The 16,549-nt window shown below is 46.2% G+C and overlaps 1 protein-coding gene across 19 annotated transcripts in view; it reads left to right on the top strand.

Moving 5' to 3' along the window:
* The window catches only part of HTR2C (5-hydroxytryptamine receptor 2C), a 459,369-nt gene that overhangs the window by 283,637 nt on the left and 159,183 nt on the right, over positions 1-16,549 (top strand). For 15 of the 19 annotated variants that reach the window (XM_075132608.1, XM_048864037.2, XM_048864038.2 and 12 more), the window contains one exon: positions 10,417-10,511. In XM_075132608.1, coding sequence (XP_074988709.1) covers positions 10,417-10,511 — 95 coding nt within the window. Of the gene's footprint in view, positions 1-10,416; positions 10,688-10,716; positions 10,836-16,549 lie in introns of those variants that run through there. The other 4 variants (XM_048864033.2, XM_048864035.2, XM_048864034.2 and 1 more) reach the window with 2 other exon arrangements.

Below are 16,549 nucleotides of genomic sequence, written 5' to 3'. Positions count from 1 at the left end.
GCTCAAATAAATTTGTTAGTCTCTAAAGTGCCACAAGTCCTCCTTTTCTTTATGCGGATACAGACTAACACAGCTGCTACTCTGAAACCTGTAAATCTTTGTGTACAATAGATAAGCACGATGAGTATCACCCTCACCTCTAATAGTTAAATGTCAGCACACATGACCACAAGGAGAGACATTGTCTAGTGGTCAGATCATTGGACTGGAAGCCAGCAGCTCTTGAGTTGTAATCCCAGCGCTGACAGACTCGCTCTGTGACGAGGGGTAAGTCATGTAGCCCTGACTGCGGAATGGTGCTCACCGTTCCGAGCTGGCTCGCAGAAGGGTTGTGTGACCCACTCAGTTAGTATTTAGAAAGCAAGGAGCTTTCTAATTATGGAAGCATTAAAATCCCACCATATACCTGGTCCTACACCCAGTGCCCAAGCCTCCAAACCTGTGGCACTGATGGAGGCTGTACAATTATTTCCTGTCATTTGTGGGATTTCTGGTATGTTTTCTTGAAGCATCAGGACCAGGATACTAGACAAGATAGCCCTTGGTCTGATCCAGTTTGGCAATCTGCATGCTGCTGTTATGGACCAGTTATTGAACACTCTATAGGGTGTAATCCTCCTGTTTCCAAAATGAAGTTCCTTTAATATCAAGTAACTTTCCAAGTAATGCTTTGGAATGACTTAGGAATGAGCTTTCCCTAACCTCATCTCTGTTTGGTGCATGGGTAGATGAGACCTTTCAGGAAAAGGAGGTGGTTTCTTGTGGTTATTAAGAAAGAAATTCCCTTTTTCAGACAAGGCAGATTTAGCATAACAGAACCCTTCATCAACCTTCTCACTTGAGGAGGAAGAGGTTGACTGCACTAAAAATGATCATGAGTAAAGTATTGAGTAACTGACTGCTAATTACATGGAAGACAATGTCAAAGGAGACGTTTCCCTAAGACAGATAGAGATGGCATTTACATTGGCCCTGTTGGCCGTGCAAAGGATTGCAATAAAAATGGAAATCACAGAAGGAGAAATCTGAAAGGTGCTGCAGAACTGTTGAGGATTTATTACGCCTGTGATTAACTATGGAGAATGTGCTAGTCTGTGCCATGTAGAAATTAAACATGGCATTAGATAAGAACTAGAGAGCAAAGAGTTATTTAAATGTGTCGGATAGCACTTTGGCATATGTTTTCATTGGTTAAGAAATAGCTTCATGTTTGACTTTTTATTCTGCTCCTTTCTATTTTGTTCCCTGAAAGTGTTTTGGGTCAGATTTTCAATAGCTACCATTAAATCTGCACACCAAGAATTGTCCACATAAATTGCCCATGTTTTTAGTTTGTTCATGCCTCTGGACAGCTGTGACACTTGATGAATCGCTGTAATGATGTGATATTTGGGCATGCTAATTTAGAGGCAGGTTGAGGTTTCTATTCAGATATCATCCTATTTTATATTAGTCCAAGTCACTTTCACTATTCACTAGAAAAATTATTGTTCCAGGGTAAATTTTGCTATTTCTCCTTTTTTTAGACCAAAATGAGAAAAATCCATCACCCCTACAGATTCCGGAGAATTAGTTCTGAATGCAGCTAGTCATTTTTGCATGGAAATGAACTACTCAGACCATCAAATCTATTGTCATTTATGAAAAAACTAGGTTTTAATTCAGTTCTACAGAGGTGAAAGTCTAGTTTAGAAACCTCATATGAGACCACTCAAGAAGGAGATTCTGGAGTTGTCATACATATTTTTCTGAAAACGTCTGCTCAGTGTGCAGTCAAAAAAGTTAATAGAAGGTTAGGAACTATTAGGAAAGGGATAGATAATAAGAAATAGAAAATATCTAAATGCCACTAGATAAATCCATGGTACGCCCACATCTTGAGTGCTGCCCGCAGTTCTGGTCACCTTATCTCAAAAAAAGATAGATTAGAATTGGATAAAGTACAGAGAAGGGCACCAAAAATTATTAAGGGTCTGGAACAGCTTCCATTTGAAGAGAGATTTAAAAGCCTGGGACTGTTCACCCTGAGAAAGCGATGACTAAGGGCAATGTGCTGAAGTCTGTAAATCATGAATGGGGGGGAGAGAGTGACTAGGGAAGTGTTATTTACCCCTTCACTTAACACAGGAACCAGGGGTCACCCACTAAACTCAAGAGGCAGCAGGTTTGAAACAAACAAAAGGAAGTGCTTCTTCTAACACACAGTGCACAGTCTCCCTGTAGAACTCATTGCCGGGGGATGTTGTGAAGGCCAAAACTATAACTGGGTTCACAAAACAATTAGGTGAGTTCATGGAGGACAGGTCCATCAATGGCCATTAGCCAAGATGGTCAGTGACGAAACCCCATGCTCCAGGTTTCCCTAAACCTCGAACAACCAGAAGCTGGGACCCGATGACAGGGGATGGATCACTCAGTGATTGCCTGTTGGGGTTCCTTCCCTCTGAAGCACCTGGCATTGTCCACTGTCGGGAGACAGGATATTGGTTAGTTGGACCATTGATCTGAACCAATATGGCCCTTCTTTTGTTCTAGGACATCAGCGAGACTACTTGCAAGCTTCCGTTAAAACACATGCTTAAGTGCATTGCTGGATCAGGGCTGGAGTGCTTGGGAATATATAGTACTGACCCTGAGAGAGCTTTTGTCCCATGAGGGTATTTTGTGTTTGACATCAGTGGCTGAAAGGAGCCTCTTTCTTTGTGATTAAATTACCACTGTTGCCATGAAACACATAATCTGACTATGTACTTAATGGAGAGACAAGGTGAGGGAGGGGATATCTTTTATTGGACCAACTTCTGTTGGTGACAGAGACAAGCTTTCAGCCACATAGAACTCTTTCTCAGGTCTGTTTACCTAATGCCAGGCCTGAGCAGTAGGACGTTACTTCTTAGCATTTGAAGCAGAGATCTTCTGGATTAGAAAGACCTGCCCCATCCCACACTGTTCATCATGAAGTCCTCAGTCTTCTCCTGCAGCAGTTAAAGCTATGGGCTGGCACTAAGCCAGCTCAGGGAGAGAGGATTTAATTGGGGGGAAATTGTTAAACATACTAAAGAGTTCATATTCTCTCTCTCTCTCCCCATTTCATTTCAACATTGGAGCTCAGATATTTCGTAATCATGAGTCCCATCACCCCCTCCCCCAGCTGAGCCAAAGGGAGGAAAACACCATAAGGATTCTTTTCCCATGTCTGTCCATCAGTTTGTTCGACATTCAGATCATTGGTAAGTGTGGCGCTTCACCCTGGACTCGCTCCCCAGCCTGCAGCAGGCACATGCAATTGGAATGAAGGAAGTAAGAAGAAAATGCAAAAGCTGCCTTCTGTTTATACCAGAGAAGCCAAACTGAGCCAAGACAAAAGTGCAGATTTGCACACAGTCTGGTGTTGTTTGTGGGCACAGTTTGCCTGCTGCTGGGAAAAGTCCTGTGGTTCTCACTCCTTCCGAGTCTGAACACCAAGTTCTCATTTGAAAAAGTTGTTTTTTCCAAGGAGACTCTCTCTCAAGCTTGGTGTAGCTTGGCCTATATAGTTTTAAACACGCCATTTTATGAGGAAGAAAATGAAGCCATTCTATCACATTCATTTGGAAAATTTCGTTTTTCCTCTCCAAAACCTTGAACTTTGCCATTGTAATGACAAACATGGTGACAGGGTCAGCAGACAGAAGGAGGCGAATGCTACTTTGTCCCACATCGCCTAGGGGTCTTCCCAGGCACCCATAGCTGATTTCAAGCCCACCGTCAGCCTGGCGGCAGGTGGAGGCGGCATGGGTGGAGGGCTCAGTGTACCGGCTAGCCGCAGCTGGAAGATGGTCCCGATGGGATGGTTGGCACTGGCGTTCATCAGGGCAGCCCAGAGGCTCTGCTGCGGCTGGGGTGGAGCCAAGAAGAGAATTGTAGAGCTGTAACTTGTATCCGGCTGGCCGCCTGTCTCTGCGGTGTTGGATGTGGAGCGGAGGTTAGACATTAAAACAAACAAAACCCATTGGTGGGTAACTCTTACTTTGTAGGGAGGCACCCTGACGCCAAGGAGTAAGCGCTATAGAAAATCATCTGTAATTGTTAGTGGAGCAGGAAAGTAAGGAACTTGCTACCGCATCGCAGTGTTGTAGCCCGTGTACTTTATTCTTCTCGGGCTATTCCTTCCCAAGATCTATAACTGTTGCATGTTTCTCCATTGCTATGCAACAATTAATTACATGAATTCACTAAATCTATCATTAAACAACTGCAATCTACCCTAATAGCTGCTTCCCTAATTAAATATCCATAATGTTCCTATCCTCACTCCTGAGCTCTGGGCATCTTATTTGTCAATATCCAGTCCTCTTTTCATCTTCCTTGCATTTCCCTGTTTCGCCAATGTAATCCTCAGGCATGGGAATTGCCTCTCATGCAGGGACAAGTCAGACTGTCCATTGTGTGGGGACATTGGAGATGTGGTATGTATGTGTGGGGCTGGCTCTTTCTGCTCAAGGAGTGAGGGAAGCACATGCTTCTCATCACCAGCCACTGTAACACATCCACACTCATACACATAAGGAGCAATTTGTGTGGAAAGCTGTATTAAAACTGTACAGCTCTCACTTTAAATGCTGTGGGCTTCCTGGTCCTACTTGCAGGCTAGTGGGCTCTGTAGGGAAGGATGTGAGCTGCAGCAGCCAGTCAGCCTAGAGTAAGGTGAGGTGAGCTGTGCTTCTCTGTTTCAGGGAGCAGCCTGCTTTGTCTCTCTTCGTTTTATTATTCTGAATTCTAAAAGATCAAGTCGTGTTACACTGCAACCTTCTAGCAAGAGTATTTTTTGTTTTTTTCTCCAGCTGCTCAGTCTATATGCTCTGACACAGAACAGTTTGTATCTTTTTTGGTGTCCACATTTCTGCACCACCTTGTCTTGATGCTGCACAGGAATGGCCACTTCGTTGTTGCTGTTCCCTCTTCATTCTGGCCTGTGCAGTTGCAGACGAGCTTCATTTAATGTTTTAGTCAGAGCCAACCTTTTAGATGCAGAAACGTCTGGCTCAGGCTAGCCTTGCTCTGTAGCAGTGGACCCCACTTTGGGGGTCCAATCTGACACCTTTGAAGCCAGTGGGAGGTTTCATATTGATCTGGATAGTGCTGGGACAGTCCAGCCGTGAATTTGGTGGTAATGAAATTCCACTTACACTGCAGGGGGAGTGGCTGTCTTCACTCCATTGCAGTGGAATTTTGCTCCTTTTCTACTGGGGAAGTTTCAGCACATGATAAATCAGTTCCGCTGTACAAATCCCCAGGGGAAGGGTCACCAACCAGAGAGGTGTAAGAGCTGTATTCCAAGGAGACTCTCTCTCAGACGTGGCGAGGCTTGCCCTATGTAGCTTCAAACACACAGTTTTATGAGGAAGAAAATGAGGCCACTCTATCACCTGGGCATTCGGATAGCAGTGCTGTAGGCCAGGCTCATCTGCACTGAATTCAGCTAAGAGATTTATGGAGCTGAATTAGAGGACACCGAGGATACATGCTAAAACAGATATATTATTCCTGTTCATCTGTTGTCTTTACACAGCAGCAGTGGAGTTGACTGGTCTGATTTAAAGTTTGTGCCCTCATGAAAGAGGCAAACAGTTCTCCTTAAACACTCTGCCAACCTGGGTTTTCTAGCGAATAATGTGGAGTTGATGCAAACAGTATTTCATTTTAGAGCAATTTGATGGTTCACGAGTCTCTTCAGTAAAACCTGGAAGAAATCCAAACAGCACTGACTCATGGGTTCAGGGTTTTGTCTGAGAAGTGCAGAAGAATTATATGTAAAGTGGTAATAAAGATAAAAGACCCTGAAAAGGCACTTTTCTGTCAGATTCTAAAACAGAGTCAAGAAGCGATGATTTTTCAAAGTTTAACATGAGTCTGAGAATTAGAATAGGCAGCTCCCTCAGGATTTGAAATCAAATACGATGTTGAACTCTGCCTGTGACAGCAGCTTACAAAAATGTGTATTAATCAATTGTACATAATTTGAGATGCAACAACACTAGCCTACTAGTACAGTTGCTTTGAACATTTACACTTTTTTATGAGAACATCAGCTTAATTTTTCATTAAGATCACTAAGCAGATGCAGATTTTATTTAATTTAAATATTTATAGAATTTTCTCAATCTTTCAAAATGGATTAGACACTGAATGAGGAAGCTAATATCATCTGGGTGATAATTTATCTGCTGAATCCACTTAAGAAACCAATCAGGAATTAGTTAAAAAGTTACTGGAGTTGAAAAGTATTGTCTAAAGTTGTACATACTACTGGGACACCAAAAGCAAGCCTCCTTTGGTGGAGGGAATATATTTCCAAAAGACTCTCCTGCAGCAGATTATTTTTACAAATACTACATTTCCATCTCTGCCATGACTGCTTTTCAGGACTTGCTATTCTTCCCACTACACTGTATTCACTAGACCTGGGACATACAGCACCAAAGAGAGAGAAAAAATCCTGAAATTCCAAAGAGCTAGGGCCCCAGTTCTGCAAACACTTGCATGCTTCCGTTGAAGCATGTGGCTAGTCTCACTGAAGTCAATGGGACCATTCTTAAAAGTTAAGAATATATGTAAGTTTTTGCAGAAGAGGAGAGGAGCCTAAGCCCAAACCGTCATGTGTTTGCACCGTTGAGAATACTGTGAGCTGCAAAGGAGATGTTGCCTCCAGGATCCATCGCAATCTGCACTTGGCACAATATTGCCCGAGGATTCGATCAGCTACAGACAGCACTCTCCATTGGTGTCAATGACAATTTTGCTAAAAACCGACAGCCCAATATGACCCTTTATATGTACGAATCCATCTGTACATCTATGTTAAAGGGACAGCACCAATTTCAGATCTGGTCCCTTTTGAGCAATAAGCTGAAGGTATTTTCAGGTCCTACACCTACTCTGGACAATTCTTACGGTTTTATTATCCCATTTTCCTATTGTTCTCTATGGTTCTCTGGCAATGTTGCTGCGAGAGACCCATACAAGTAACAGAGGCATTGGGCTGACTCTGTGGGACAGCAGGGAAGCCAGCTGTATGTACAATGCTGTCACATACACAAAGGAGACAAACTGAACTAATGGAAAAACGTCACTCCTTAGTGACACGGAGCCTGCGGCTCCGCGCCTCCCGGGCCAGGTCGACAGACTCAGATTAGCGGGGCTCACGCGGCTTCTCTAAAATAGCTGTGTAGACGTGCCCTAGGAGGTTACACTTACAGAATCATAGAAGATCAGGGTTGGAAGGGGCCTCAGGAGGTCATCTAGTCTCACCCCCTGCTCCAAGCAGGGCCAACCCCAACTAAATCATCCCAGCCAGATTTAGTTCAGTTTGGTTACGTTGTGCTTTTCGCAGCACCTTGAAATTGCAGCTCGGGCTGGCACGCAGGCTTTGAAGCCCAACTTTCCTCACTGAGCTTCAGAGCCTGAGCTCCAGCCCAAGCCGTAACTTCAAAGCTTTGTCTACATGCCTGTTGTTAGAGCGCTGACGCGATCCCCACTGGCCCAAGGCTGTCAGTCTGGGCTGGGAGGCGCGCTCCTCAGGCTCCAGAGCACGGTGTAGACGTACCCTCAGTAGTGCACTTAGAATCATAGAATCATAGAATCATAGAATATAAGGGTTGGAAGGGACCCCAGAAGGTCATCTAGTCCAACCCCCTGCTCGAAGCAGGACCAATTCCCAGTTAAATCATCCCAGCCAGGGCTTTGTCAAGCCTGACCTTAAAAACCTCTAAGGAAGGAGATTCTACCACCTCCCTAGGTAACGCATTCCAGTGTTTCACCACCCTCTTAGTGAAAAAGTTTTTCCTAATATCTAATCTAAACCTCCCCCACTGCAGCTTGAGACCATTACTCCTCGTTCTGTCATCTGATACCATTGAGAACAGTCTAGAGCCATCCTCTTTGGAACCCCCTTTCAGGTAGTTGAAAGCAGCTATCAAATCCCCCCTCATTCTTCTCTTCTGCAGGCTAAACAATCCCAGGTCCCTCAGCCTCTCCTCATAACTCATGTGTTCCAGACCCCTAATCATTTTTGTTGCCCTTCGCTGGACTCTCTCCAATTTATCCACATCCTTCTTGAAGTGTGGGGCCCAAAACTGGACACAGTACTCCAGATGAGGCCTCACCAATGTCGAATAGAGGGGAACGATCACGTCCCTCGATCTGCTCGCTATGCCCCTACTTATACATCCCAAAATGCCATTGGCCTTCTTGGCAACAAGGGCACACTGCTGACTCATATCCAGCTTCTCGTCCACTGTCAGCCCTAGGTCCTTTTCCGCAGAACTGCTGCCTAGCCATTCGGTCCCTAGTCTGTAGCTGTGCATTGGGTTCTTCCGTCCTAAGTGCAGGACCCTGCACTTATCCTTATTGAACCTCATCAGATTTCTTTTGGCCCAATCCTCCAATTTGTCTAGGTCCTTCTGTATCCTATCCCTCCCCTCCAGCGTATCTACCACTCCTCCCAGTTTAGTATCATCCGCAAATTTGCTGAGAGTGCAATCCACACCATCCTCCAGATCACTTAGGTTAGGTGTTGCTCGTAGCAGGGACTTGGGAGACTGAGTTCAGACAGGAATGGGACTGGGGAAGCAGGCAGCGTCCCTCTAACTTGGAGGCACTGTTCATGGCTGCTCTGCTGTAATCTGTACTACCCCAAAGCACCTCCCCCTTCCCCTGGCGTTTAATTATTTATTTCTCTCACTTGACTCTGTCAGCAGCAAGAGATGTCGCCCTCTGTTTCCGTGAATGGGTTAATCCCCCCTGTGCACTGAGAACAATGGTCCCTTCTGGCCTTAAAATCTATGGACTGGAGTGTCCGGGTCTGACCACTTTGTGTCATGCTGCTGGAGATTCCCCCTGGGATGGAAATCCCATGGCTGACCTAAGGGAAAGGCGGGGGCTGTATCCGGGGCACGGAGGGAAAGGGCCTTAGGAGGAGAGGGGAAGGCTTGGGGCCCAAAGAGACATTGACATAAGGGCTCTGAGAGACCCGAGGAGCAAACTAACAGTGCCCCTCTGCAGCTTTTAACTTCCACCAGGGCTGGGTGGCTGAGCCAGGAAGCTGTGACTGGTTCCTTCGCCACAGGGAAGGAGCAAACTCTGTGAATCTATGAAAGATCAAGAAGGGAGATTGACATTCAGGGCTCTGTGCTGGTCCCAGAGAAGCAAATTGCAAACTTCTCTTCTCCTACCCAATGGGAGAGGCTTCCTCTTCTGACTGCATTGTCAGACAGCCAAGAATAAGGGGACTAGGTTCTGCACATCTCCCTACGAATGAAACAAATTTCCTGGCTTTGGATTTTTTTTCAAGTAACTATGGATTTAGTTTTGCAAAATGCTAACAGTATCAAAATAATCTGAGCCCTTGAATGCAGCAGAACTGGGTTCTGACCCGCTTGCAAGTGTATTTTGTGCTATGTCATGTTTTTTAGTTTTGCTACAAAATGTTCATGAAATGAAACCCAAGCATTTTCCAGATTTTTTTATGAGTATCTTATAAATTGCCAAATTAACTTTCATTGGTTTTTGCTCCATAGCACTAGGTCTGTGTATACGCCAATGCCTTTTCTGCCTTTGCTTTATACTCCTACTACATTGTGTGGCTGGCTTTAGATCTCTTCGCTTATCTGTTTTGTGCATTATGTTTCATGTTGGAATACTGGGTGCATTTGTTTATTTTTTTCTTATCATCATTACATTTCACTTCTTGCTTACCTGCAAGCTCTATTTGGTTGGTCCATATATCGAATCTGTCTCAGTTGTGAATTCTTCTCAGTTCCCCCTAGCTCTCTCTCCCCAGCAGGTTTAATACTTTTGGAAATTGTACTCCTGAAAGATCATCTTCTATAAGATACAAGGGAGAGTCTTCTGGCAATGCAGATCTTTAAGGAACAATACTTGTTACTTATTTTAACCCTGAAATGTCCCATTTGACTGACACAATCTGTTTTCTATCCTTAGGCACATGTTTGTCTGTCTTAGGGTTCAGATTTCTGCCCATAGCTTCTTATGTCTTCCATGTCAAGTCAATAGTAGTGTTCGTACTGGACTTCATGGAATCTCTGGCACGTCTCCATTTGTGGGATCAGGCCTCTGCTTGCAACAGGATTTTGGGGGAGTGGTTGTTTAGAAGTGGTTGAGTGGCAGGAGAGGGTGTCAGGGTTAGGGGCAGGAGGGGGTGTTAGTATTGTGCATATAATTCCTGCGAGGGTGGAAAGGCCGTTTCAAAGTGGCAGGTTTTTCTGCGTTTCCCAAAGACAGTCAGGATCTGGATTCACCCCGTCTCCTCTGGAAAGTCTCTCCACCGCCACATCCTCTCAGATTAATTGACGAGTCTGGAGTCTATATTGGGGTAGATGAACGCTGTTTTCAATTTCTCTCTCTTTTTTTTTAAAGGTCACCCTGGTGGTATTTTAATTCATCACGTCGTATGGAAGCCCGCTGCCGGCCACACACAGACCAAGAGTGCCACCGAAGAGATGCTGTTGAAGGTGCGTTAGCAAAACAGCGAGTCAGTACTTAGAGTAACCTTTGTGCACGTCATGTGCTGTACTCCAGCACAGGTTCCTCATCGTTACAGCTACTACAGTGGCAAACCTTCTAGTTCACAGCATGTGCCTGAGTCAGGATGAAGTTTAGCAAAGAGTAATGGAAAGCATTATCCAGGGTAAGCTGTGATCGAAAAGCATTAATTTCATATCCAAGTATACGTCCCTCCTCCTCAAGTCCCCAGTTGAACTAGTGCCACGTAATCAAACGCGAGCTACATAGACCACTAACGAACTCACGCTCCTGTGAGAAAAGCTTCGCTGGTGGTAAGTAAATCCCGTGTGTCACTGCCAAGGGGCAAAAAATGCCTTTCCTTCGTGTGACAGCAGTGTCGTCCCGAAGTAGGATGGTTGCAAGGTGGTGGTGGTGGTGGCTTGCTTGGGAAAATGCTGGTTTGGATATTATTGTTTCTTCGCTTGTGTCTAAACTCGCTCACAAACCATACACTGGCTCCTGAGTCCTCAAATGGATAACGGAGTCCAACAGAGCAAGACTGAAAGAGGCCAATCCAAGAAGTGGTGGGATGTCGTAAAGGAAGATATGTTAGCATGGGTGTGATAGAGGATCTGGCATTGGACAGAGCACTTTGGAGGGAGAGGACCTCATGAGATGGGATTAACACAAGAAGGAATCATAGAATCATAGAAGATCAGGGTTGGAAGGCACCTCAGGAGGTCATCTAGTCCAACCCCCTGCTCAAAGCAGGACCAATCCCCAACTAAAGCATCCCAGCCAGGGCTTTGTCAAGCTGGACCTTAAAAACCTCTAAGAGCTCATATCTGAGGAGACCAGTGTATTCCACTCGGGTTGTTTAGAAATGTTTACTTGATTAAAGACTTCGTTAGCATTTATTGCTTTTGACTCCTTGCAACTTTTAATTAACCCCAGTGTCTCCCGTGTCTGCACGTTGGCTTGTGCTTTGCCCACCTAGCGTGTTTTCGCTCCGCTACAGTGCAGCTTTGCACTTGTGCGCAGCTACGCTGGTTTGCTATACCTCCGTTTCAGCTGGACTGAAAAGCTGGTTCGAGTTCAGGGAGTGAGCTGGGTGAGCACAGCTGCCAGGGCTGCTCACTGGGAGAAGGAAGGCACATACAGATGTTGAAAGAAATTCACTTTGCAGTCAGTGCATGAGACCTGTCTCTGAACGGACTGATACATTCAGGAAAAGTTTTCAGCCTAGTAATTCAAGATGCTTTATCACTGTAGCACCAACGACAGCCTCCCATTCCTGGGGTCCTTTCTTCTTCCTCCAGATGAATGAACCTCATCTGTGCACCCTCTCCTGAAACACTGCATTGAAAATGGCTTTTAAGCTGACGATCAGGACTGCTGGTGACGGCAGCACCCAGCAGCCTGGAGAGGTGCTTTCCCCCTGGTCGTCTGATCCTCTCCCAGGAGGGCAGTGCAGCAAAAAAAAATGGGGGTGTGGAGGGTCAGGATTGTGCCCCCTAGAGGTGTGTGCAGGTCTCTCTCCTCCCACACAGCAGCAGACCGTGTGGTGTCTTGCTGATGTTCTTGGTGTCTGCGCGGGGTGAGGGCAGGGACCGGATGTGGGGGGAAGGAGTGGGTGGAGCCAGGAGAAGTCACATCATCCCCTTGTGGCCTGCAGAGTTTACCAGGGAAAGGTTGTCTCTCCAGCCTGGAGATGGGGGAGGCGAGAAACTCCCTTTAAGGGGGATCCCCAGGGTAGCTGTGGCCAGGGGCAGTCCCTGGGCAGGGAGTGGGGTCAGCAGGAGCACAGGGCCAATGCAGAGGCTCTGGGCCTCCCACTCGGGGCGGGGGAAGGAAATTCTGTTCCCTGTGACGGAGCCCTAGGAGGAACCCACCTACCCCGGGGCAGGAAGGCACACTCTGGCTGAAGCCATGTAGGAGATCAATGAATTAATATTTCTCTGTGTGTGGAACCCAATGCTCACTGTGGGTTGTTCTTCCTCCCTCTGTGCCTGATCCATAGAGGATGTGAGGCCGGAACAGTCCCAGCTCCAGAGCCTGGTTCTTTAGCTGAAGCTGTTGAGACCTGTGCTTTCAGTTCCGGAGGTCCCTGGTATGTTGACGGTGTGGGCAGCTGTTAGCCATGGCTTACCACCTACCCTCCATAACTCAGCACCAGCCAGAGCTTTTTTTTCTAAACATAAACCACTGTCAGATGTTTCTTTCCATTCGTCTTTTCATTATTTTGATGAAAGAAAAGTACTGTTAAAAGTTTGTGAAGACACATTTTAATAGCGTGTGCACACTGGCCTGACAGCTCCAGGGTTTCTTTTTCTCCCGACTAGACAAGTTTCATCCTAGTTTATATGAAGAAGTTGATCTTGCCAGAATTGGTAGCCTCATGCCCCTGCCGTTTGCTTTTCATTCTATTGCTGAGGTTAAAGTACTCTGGGATAGGGGGATGTGACTTGTAAATGGACCTGGAGTGCTTCCAGCCTTCCTGTAGCACAGATCAGTTCTTTATTGTTTGTACTGGTAGTGGGTAGAGACCCCCTCTGAGACGGGGACCCCAATGTGCTAGGCGCTGTACAAACAAACACTGGGAGACAGCCTCTGCCCCAGAGAGCTTGCAGTCTAAGGCTAAGGATAGACGAAGAGGTAGAGCGTAGAACCAAAGTGAACAAAGTCGTGGTTTGCAGATCACATGTTAGTACCATGATTTTTATTGTGTTGGTTGATTTCTTTCTCTCGCCCGCCCCGTTCAGCAGCCAGAGATGGAGATCCTGTAGGAGTAGCTGGGAATAGCCTGGTGCTGTCCGACTTCATAGGCTAATTTTGATCCCACTTGGCAGTTGTTGGTTGGAAGCTTGAGTGCAGCTCCGGAGTAGTTTGGTGTTTGCTGAGAGGAGGGATGGCCGGAGGAAAATATCCAGTAACAATGTCTGGGGGAAATGGAGGGACATCTGGCACAGTTCCGAGTAAGCCCAGAGGCCCTGAGGGTGGGTGCTGAGGCAAAGTTCTGCCATGGCGAGCCTCAGACCTCCACTGCTTCTTCTCCCCAGGAGAGACCCGAACCCTTTCTCACAGCCACCTTTCTTTAGGCATTTTTCTTTAAATCAGGCTGCCAAAGACGTATTTCCTCCTTTGTCCCAAATGTGTCAACCCTTAGTCCCTCCACACACCCCAAATTACACCTGCCTGCAGCCCAGGAGAGCCAGTAGTCAGTCCTGGGCCAGTCAATAATGTAAAGTCTCATACCTTGCTGCCTTGCTTTTACATGGCAAGGGTGGTCAACTATGTAAATAGAAAGGGTGAAAAATAAAACTAGCAGTCGATGTGACAGGGCTCGAGGAGCCATTGACTCTGAGTTTAGGCACAGTTACCTGCCTCTCTCACCCCCATCTCCTGGCGATACTGGATGTGAAACTGGAAAGTCAGACCAGTGACTGAGCGGCAGGGGGTGAGGCTGGCATTAACGCTACAAGCGTTCAGCCATGTTTGCCGCTGAGCACTCACAGTCTGGAAGGGGAGGGAAGGTTTGCTCTATACACTTTTACTTGCTTTACAAAAACTCGCAGAGGCTTCATGTAGGTAAATCATGGCAGGGACTGTTTGTCTTCCTTTAACATGCCTCTTCTGGAGGCTCTTCAGTGTTTAATGCGGTAGCCCTTAAACTCCAGAGACCTGAGTTCAGGTTAGGGATGGGACACACAGAAAAAGAAACACAGACTCCAGGCCTTATAGCTGTTCTACGCAGGCAGAGACCAGGGAGTGCTGGGGCTGGCCTGCCAGGACGTCTAGTGGGACCAAGGCCTTAGGTGTATTCCTGGCACTGGGTGATCCAGGAAGTTTGGCTGCTTACCAAAAACTTTGTGGCACTTCCAGACTTCCTTCTGGCCTCCCTCACACTATGGGTTTTCATACAGTCCTCAGCTCTCACATCGCAGTAACCATCTCTTTCTCCAGGCCTTGGCTGTTACAGAAGTGCTCTGTAAAAGAGCGATCTGTGTATATATGTAAATAGGAAGTGAATAGATAAGGTGCCAGTAGAATATGTGGTGATGTTCCTGGGTTTTGCAGGACCAAGAAAACTAGCTACGTTCCACTGCAAGGGCTTCATGTGTGCGGCTGGTAATAATGGTTGTGCTGTCACGCTGGGTAATGGAGGGGGGAAACGAGCGGAGGGTTTTGTTCTGGGACCGTGTATTCCCAAAGTATCACAATGTGTGTCTGCTTTCCACTGGAAAACCCTGACTGGCTCCTTTGTGGTAGAGAAGCAAATATAAAGTTGGACCTTGGGCCTTTTGTCGAGAATTTTCTGCTGGCATTTTCCAAACTGTTCTTGATGGTGATCTACAGAGAAAGAGGCAGTCATGCGTTGACCTGGCTGTGGTAAAGGTGGCTCTCTCTTCCCCCAGCACTCTGTAGGTGTAGCTCATGTTAACATAACTGAGAGCTGTGCAGTTTTATCAACCTTCTTCCAGACAGACATTCGAGAGATTCAGAAGCGGCAGATGTGTGTGGAATTGCAACATAAGAATCCAGGAGCTTTCAAGTCTTGACAATGATGTAACCCTTTGTTACTGGCAGATTTTAATAGGTTTCCGTGGCTTGGAAAGGGACACCCAGGGTTAAGTATTTACATTAGAAATCCATCATTTTGACTGTGGCCAAAGTTGTAACCTAGCTATGAAAACGTATTCAGGAGTCACATTTACCATAAAGACAGGTTTCAGAGTAGCAGCCATGTTAGTCTGTATCCACAAAAAGAAAAGGAGGACTTGTGGCATCTTAGAGACTAACCAATTTATTTGAGCATAAGCTTTTGTGAGCTACAGCTCACTTCATCGGATGCTGTAGCTCACGAAAGCTTAGGCTCAAATAAATTGGTTAGTCTCTAAGGTGCCCCAAGTCTTCCTTTTCTATTTACCATAAAGCATCTTACTGGGGAGCAATTTTATTCCCTCCAGTGATCCCAGTAACTGGTGTGGTTTTGTGCTGCTATAAGGAGACAAACAGCTGTCCTCAGCCAGGGGGTGGTTGTGTGTTGGCTGGAAACCTGATGAACTGTACTTGTGGCTATTCTGAATGGCTGCTTATGCACACATAACAACTGTGACACTGTTCCCAGAGGCAGTGCCTTCAGAAGCATATCATTGCTTCTGGCACTCTGATACCAACCCCAGAAATTTGGAGAAGCTGTCTTGCTCCCCCTGCGAGATGTTTGTGCGATTGGGTGAGACCAATACGGTCATCCATGTGCCCACTCTACTTATGGCTCTGGTTCAGATATGTGCCCCGGGACACTTATGGGCAGCACAGCATGGGGAGGACGTGACCAGCCCTCTGTGGAGAACTGTGTCCAGTTTTGGGCCCCACACTACAAGAAGGCTGTGGAAAAATTGGAAAACGTCCAGCGGAGGGCAACAAAAATGATTAGGGGGCTGGAACACATGACTTATGAGGAGAGGCTGAGGAAACTGGGGTTGTTTAGTCCGTGGAAGAGAAGAATGAGGGGGGATTTGATAGCTGCTTTCAACTTCCTGAAAGGGGGTTCCAAAGAGGATGGAGCTAGACTGTTCTTAGTGGTAGCAGATGACAGAACGAGGAGTAATGGTCTCAAGTTGCAGTGGGGGAGGTTTAGGTTGGATATTAGGAAAAACTTTTTCACTAGGAGGGTGGTGAAGCACTGGAATGTGTTATCTAAGGAGGTGGTGGAATCTCCTTCCTTGAAGGTTTTTAAGGTCAGGCTTGACAAAGCTCTGGCTGGGATGATTTTGTTGGGGATCGGTCCTGCTTTGAGCAGGGGGTTGGACTAGATGACCTCCTGAGGTCCCTTCCAACCCTGATATTCTATGATTCTATGATAGCCAGACGTTGTGAATGGAGAGCCTGAGTCAGAGGTAAAGCAGGATTTTATACAAAGCTATTCATGCCTGAAAGTGCTAACAGCTTTAAACAATTGCTGTTGTTGAGAAGTTCTTCCTTCGTGCTCTGTAACTATTAAAATTTTCTGAGATCTGGGGCAGTTAACAGTTTTTCTGTGCAG

Source organism: Caretta caretta, chromosome 9 (genome assembly GCF_965140235.1).
Source record: "Caretta caretta isolate rCarCar2 chromosome 9, rCarCar1.hap1, whole genome shotgun sequence".
In the NCBI taxonomy this organism is placed as follows: domain Eukaryota; kingdom Metazoa; phylum Chordata; order Testudines; family Cheloniidae; genus Caretta; species Caretta caretta.
Note: the sequence above shows the minus strand (reverse complement) of the source record. Positions and strands in the feature narration are given on the sequence as shown.